The sequence below is a fragment of the Trichechus manatus genome, unplaced genomic scaffold (assembly GCF_000243295.1).
Source record: "Trichechus manatus latirostris isolate Lorelei unplaced genomic scaffold, TriManLat1.0 scaffold00168, whole genome shotgun sequence".
Classification (NCBI taxonomy): Eukaryota; Metazoa; Chordata; class Mammalia; order Sirenia; family Trichechidae; genus Trichechus; species Trichechus manatus.
Genome location: NW_004444104.1, coordinates 5255141 through 5261557, shown reverse-complemented (window position 1 = coordinate 5261557; position 6417 = coordinate 5255141). Strand labels below are relative to the sequence as shown.

Below are 6417 nucleotides of genomic sequence, written 5' to 3'. Positions count from 1 at the left end.
TGGGAAAGAGTTGGAAAGGAGTGGAATAAGGCAGAGGGATGCTTTAGAGAAACAAAACTGACAGATCTGGTGCCCTATTGACTGTGGGGACAAGGGAGACAGAAGATCTTAAAGAGGATCTTAAGGTAACTCAGGATGGTAGGGTCCACTTAGTGGGAAAGGGTTTGGTTTTTATTTTCCAACATGGGTAGAGAAGATAAGTAAATTTGCACCAATATATACTGTTACTCATGATTTGCAACTTCTTTTTAGCACTAGCTCACAAGGTGCTCCTTCCCGTGAAAATGACATAGTGTTGATTTCATGCCAAAAGTGCCCTAATTACAGATATCCTGCAGTCATTCAAACCTCTCTCCTCCACATACTTTCCCTTCTCCCAGGACGATTCCTGTGCATAAACTTCTCCCTCCCACAAGACACCCAGAGTTCAGACCCAGGGCAAGCACTGAGTAGTTCTGGGCTCCGGTGCAAGTATGGGATCTATAAAAAGACATTAAAAAAAAAAACAAGGAGCAATGTTGCCATTTTGCCTTTAATGGAAAAGTGGCTAGCAGTTAGAGTTAAAAAAAAAAACTCCACCCAACTTCTAGATAACATTCAGAAATACACATACACATTTGAAGCCCAATAATGTCTTTATAAAAATAAACTCTGAGTGCGTAATTAAAAGGGGGAGCCCCAGTCTTTTCCAGCTGCACAGATGCATCATAAAAAGGCTCCAGGCCTGCGTGCGCCACGTTTATCCCAGTGCCGAGGCAGAGGGGGACTTGACTTTGGATGACAGTGCCTGCTTAAAGCGCCTCTTCAGGTCCTGCATGTTGGGCGAGCGTGGCCGGGGGATGATGCAGGACCGTCTCCTCTCCCCGCCCAGGCTGTGCAGCTTGCTCACTTCTTTGCAGAGATGCTGAAACACATCGCAGACATCATCATAGTTCTCACTGGTGGAGATTTCCAGGAACAGGCTGCCCAGCTCATTGGCTAGTTGAATGCCATCACACGTCTGCACCTGCCGGGCATGCAGCAGGTCCCCCTTGTTGCCCACGATGATGACAGGGGCCCTGGAGTCAGGGTGGACCTTCCGGATGTGCTGGTACAGGGGCCGAATGGACTGGTAGCTGTTGTAGTCTGTGATGGAGTAGACCAGCAGGAAGCCCTCTGCCCACTGCACACATCTGGACAGAGAGTCCACCACCTGGATGAGATTGTCTTGCACCTGAAACAGACCAGAAAGAGCCTGGATGAAGGAAGCCCTCAGTGGGAGACAGCTCAAAATAACATCAAAGTAACACTGGAAGAAACTTTTGAAAAAGAAATCACTTAAATACAGCTTTCAGATTCTACCCGGCTTCTGCAGAGGGAGGCTTTTGATCTGGAATCACACACTGCTGGCCTAGGTGATTTTATTAGTTGTGACCAATGCATTATTTTTAAACCCCTTTCTTGGCAGGCAGTCTGCAGTGAACCGTGGCTGATTGAAGAATGAGTTCCATGAGACCTTCCAAACCAGAATGGCTCGAGTTTTAGGGAAACAACTCATAATAAACACAACTTTGAAAATAAGCCAATATAAACATCCATTTCCAAACTCATTAAGATATTTTTAGCCTGCTCTTCTTGAGAACAAACTCCTTTCTGTTCTTACCCAAGACCTTCTTTTCCTTGAAGAGACAGCAATTAGTAACTTGTTAATCATGTTGCATTCCTGAATGCTTGCCAGGGGGTTATCTTGTTGCAATGGGGGACTTAAGGGAACAGCCAGTAACTGAAGCACTTTAGCAGTTTGCTTGGGGCACACCCCTTCTCTAGAATCCCCATCTACCCCACTCCACCCCAACCCATCCCCATTCACTTCTAATTGCTCAGTGGCCCAGCACTGAAAGAAGTGGTGAGACCCAGCCTAAACAGTAACACTTTCTCTAGGGTTGCAAAGGGACTTTAAGCCTCTCTCCCCGACTAAAGTGGCTGATAGTAGGAAGCTGTCTCTAACCACCCTCCTTGGAGAGTCTCTAGCACCCCAAATCTCTGGCCCCACCTGTGCACAATCCCACCCATGCACATAAAATGCATTGCCTGTCCGGACATCTTGCTCATGCGCAGAGGCCAGCGCGGGCATCCAGGCATCCGACCATGCTCGTCAGCTTTGGATGGTCTGGGTGGGCTCAGCAGTCTGCTGACTACCCGGCAGTCCTTACCTGAATGCACCCCGGGGTGTCCTGGATTTGCAGGGATAGCTGGTCTCCCTCCACAAAGACGAGTCGGGAATACAGCTTGCCTGGAGAATGCAGGAAAGTGTGCTTTTAAATTCTTACACTCTAATCAGGAGGGTAAAACAAACAAAAAACCACAGAGCATGTAAGCCATAAAAGCAGGGAGAGTGAAATGATTCTAACCTGTATTAGGTTCATAATCGCCAATGAATCTCTTGGTCAGGAAGCGCACAATCATTGCTGAAAAGGAAATAGAAAAATCAACAAAAGCGGCAGGAGGAGCGGCTCTCGCCAGATGGACAGTCAAATCGGGAAATCTCGGGGAATCGGAGGGAGAGTGATGGGTCGCAGGCACACCAGTGTTGCCGGCATTCGAAGCTTCTGCAAACCACAGGGCGTCCGTTTCCACTTCGGCGCCGGCTTCTGTGGTGAGGTAAGAATGGACTTAACCCGCACCATCCCCGTTCTCGAAAACAGGTGCTCTTGATCCCCGGGAAGAGATGCTCCAAGTAAGCGGACTCGGGGAACGAGGGAACGGGACTGATGGGGGTATCTATCGAGCGCGCAAACTCCCAGATTCCTCCCCTCTCTCCCTGCCCTCCTCCTCCCTCCAGGCGCTCACAGTCGCCCCCAAGCAGCCCGTGGTTGGGGGGTCGGGACTGGGGTGTGAAGTCCCCTCGCCCGGTCCCCGGACTGGCCCCGCGCGCACTCACCGCTCTTGCCCACGCGGCCGGAACCCAACACGGCCAGTTTGATGTCCTTGGGCAGAAGGCAGTCCGAGGAGGCCTCCGGGATGGGCGCGAGCAGAAAGTTCCCGGACATGCTGGACAGCTTCATGAAGCGCGACCGGGGGAGGGCAGGTAGCACCATGCAAGGCGCGCAGCCGGTGCCAAGCGCTCCCCGCCGCGCAGACCTATCCGAGGCTGGAGAGCGGCCGGTGCGGCCTCGCCTCCCGGAGGTCCAGCGGGGGAGCAACGCGCGGAGCAGGGGGTCCGTGCAGACCGCCGGTGGCGAGGCCAGACCCGGAGCTTTTAAAGGGCTAGGCGCGCGGGGCGAACAGCACCGCCCCGAACTCCGCCCTTTCCCAGAGCAGAGAGGAGGAGCAGGCGGGGAGACGTGGGAGGCGGGGAAGATGGTCGCCGCTGGCGTGCGCAAGGCTCGCGGCTTGACGCCCTTTGCTGTCTGGCTGCGGCGCACGGCAGCAACTCTGCAGAGCGCTCCCGGGCGCCCACGGACTGGAGCGGGAGAGGGGGTGCACAGCGGCGACCTGCGCAGCACCAGCGTCCCCGGACCCTGGAAATGCAGTCACCGTCCAGAGAGCGGCCCGGAGGCCTGTCATCCAGGCTGTGCCTGCATAACGATCCTGCCCAGCCCGGCTGGTCCTTCACTCCGCAGGGGCGAGCCTAGGTCACTAGATCTGGAGACGAACTCGAGATCGGAGGATGAGAGAAAGAGGAAAAAGTGCAATCAGTTGGACATTTTGTTTGCAACACCGTGAAGAACAGATTCCTGTCGAATGTTTTTATTTTCAAAAACTAGTGAGAAATGACATCAATAGGGAAAAAGAGAGAGAGGGAAAAAGAGACCGTGAGTTAACATCAGGTGAAGTTAATGCAGTCACTGCAACCTTGCTCCAGACAGTGAAGGCCCTTGGGGGCAGTTGTTTTCAGCTCAGCATCAAAACACTCCCCTGTTGAAGTGACTCATTAGTGCACACTCAGTGAGCATTCCCTCTACCAGGGCTGGGCTCTGAACTAATTCTCCATCATTAGTACTGCCCTGTGCACTTGACTCATGCATTTGCTTAATTATTCAAGTGTTTACTTCTAGGTGCACAGTAGAGTTAGGGAGGGGCGAGTGGAAGGAGGACACAGTAGAAAGCTATGGCCTGGTCTTTGGGTTTCAGCCTTGGAATTTCATCCTTGCACTTTAGAAGGCCTTCATGCGTCCGACCTTCTCTATTCCAGCCTCATATATTCGATTGCCTATTAGCTCCACTTTACTCACCGCTTTCTCTATCTTTTCTGTAACCCTTTCTCTCTTTCTAACTTGTATCAGTTAACTTGTACTGCATGACAACAATCACTTAAAATTGCTCAAAAGTCTATAGGTCAGTGGGCTGGTATCCTGATCTAAGCTAGGCTCAGCTGATCTTGGCTGGGCTCTTTCAGGCATGTACTGAGGTCTGGCAGGTCCACTGGGCACTGGCTGGTCTAAGATGTCCTTATTCTCTGGTATCCCATGGTCTGGCAGCTGGCTGGCTGTCAGCTGGGAGGGGGCAGTGGCTGAGTCATATGTCTCTCATCATCCAGCAGACTGGCCAGGGCTTGTTTTGGTGGCTGAGCAGGGTTCAAAGAGAGTGATGGAAGCGGGCAAGGCCTCTTAAGACCTGGCGCAGAAGTGGAGCCCTATACTTCTGCTGCATTCTCTTGGCCAAAGCAAGTCACAGGGCCAGCCCAAAATCAAGGGATGGGGAATACTCCACCCCACTGTAGAAGAAGCTGAAAAGCCACATTTGAAAGGACTGGAATACAAAGAAGGGTAGATAATTGGATCCATTTTTGCAATCTACCACTAATTACTATGCCTCCATCCATCCAGTAGTTCAAGCCAGCAACCTGCGTCAGCCTGGACTCCAACCTCTCTTACTTCCACATCAATTAAGTGCCAAGTTCTATCATTTCTACTTCCTAAATTTCTTGGTGCCTCCTCCTCTCCATCCCTCCTACTCTTATCACTTCTGCAGTGGACATCTACCCCAGTCTTCTGGTATTTCTCCACTCTCTAGACTGTAGTCATCCTTAAGAAATACAAATCCAATCATACCTCTCCCTGGCTTAAAATGCTTTTTTTTTTTTAATGTAAACTTTAAAAAAATAAATAAAAGAATGACATACCTACAGAAAAGTGTTCAAATCCTAAGTATGGAGTTCAATGAATTTTCCCAAATGGACACACCCATGTATCCAGGCACTCAGCTCAACACACAGAACATCACCAGGACCTCAGAAGCCCCTCGTGTTCCCTCCAGTCACTACTCTCCCCCAGAATAAGTACTATGCCAACTTATAGCACCATAAATTAGGCTTTGCCTACTTTTGAACTTTATGTAAATAGAATCATACAGCATTGCTGTCTGTTTCCTTCAGGGGGGATTTTCAAAGTGTAGTCCGCAAACCACTGGGGCGACTATTAAAAAATTGATATTCCTAGGCCTACTCCAGACCCACTGTCAGAAATATCTACAGATGGGTCCTAGAAATCTGGGGGAAAAACAAAAAAGGCCCCAAGGTGATTCTTCTGCAATCTAAAGTTTGAAATACTGTGATAGCAAGGCATACAAGGTCCATCCTAATCTACCTTATCCGTCTCTTCTCTCACCATTCTTCCCTCCTCCCCAACACACCCAACACTCCAGCATGTTCCCTCAAGTCTCTGGGTCCTTGTGTGATTTGCTCCTGTACCACTGCTAGACAGTATTTGTAGATACACACATTCTATTATATAGAAAAAGGGGCGGGTAAACACATCCAAACTACCATCACTCACAAACAACCACTTCTAAAATTTTGCTGTGTATTTTCCCATGCAAATGACACACTTCAAGTTGTCATGTTGTTTTAGAAATGTCTGACTTTCCCCATTAAATTGTGAGCTCTAGAACTTCCAGTTTCCTCTCTGATGTGCAAACAGCTTGGAAGTCCTCACTTCCATCCTCACAACAAGAAAGAAGCTGAAAAATCTAAAAACAACTCTTCTTAGATTCATCAAGAATTGAGGTCACAGACAGTACACAATACAGGTGAAACTAGCACAACTTGTACAAGGAAAGGTCATGGAAGCCCCATAGACACATCCAAACTCCCTGAGGGACTGAATTGCTGGACGGAGGGCTGTGAGGACCATGGTCTCGGGGAACATCTAGCTCAATTGGCATAACACTGTTTATAAAGACAATGTTCTACATTCCACCTTGGTGAGTAGTGTCTGGGGTCTTAAAAGCCGTGAGCGGCCATCTAAGATACTCCACTGGTCTCATCCCTGCGGGAGCAAGGGAGAATGAAGAGAACAGGAGACAAGGAAAAGATTAGTCCAAAGGACTAATTGTCCACAGCTACCAAGGCGTCCACCGGACTGAGTCCAGTACAGCTAGATGGTGCCTGGCTACCACCACTGACTGCTCTGACCAGGATCACAACACAGGGTTCTG

General features: G+C 49.8%; 1 protein-coding gene across 1 annotated transcript; it reads right to left on the bottom strand.

Moving 5' to 3' along the window:
* Positions 1–632: 632 nt before the first annotated feature.
* On the bottom strand, positions 633–3044 carry RASL11A (RAS like family 11 member A). The gene is made up of 4 exons (XM_004386574.2): positions 2921–3044; positions 2391–2447; positions 2193–2272; positions 633–1213 (listed from the first exon to the last, which is right to left on the bottom strand). The coding sequence occupies exons 1-4, from the start codon at positions 3042–3044 to the stop codon at positions 740–742; spliced, it is 735 nt and encodes a 244-aa protein (XP_004386631.1). The 3' UTR covers positions 633–739.
* Positions 3045–6417: the final 3373 nt, after the last annotated feature.

What these genes read in the sequence shown, in the direction of transcription:
- RASL11A (XM_004386574.2), bottom strand. Translation starts at nt 3,044, where the DNA reads ATGAAGCTGTCCAGCATGTCCGGGAACTTTCTGCTCGCGCCCATCCCG. An exon ending in CGGCCGCGTGGGCAAGAGCG is followed by an intron (nt 2,448 to 2,920) that starts GTGAGTGCGCGC and finishes TTTCCTTTTCAG; the next exon opens with CAATGATTGTGCGCTTCCTG. An exon ending in ACACCCCGGGGTGCATTCAG is followed by an intron (nt 1,214 to 2,192) that starts GTAAGGACTGCC and finishes GGTCTGTTTCAG; the next exon opens with GTGCAAGACAATCTCATCCA.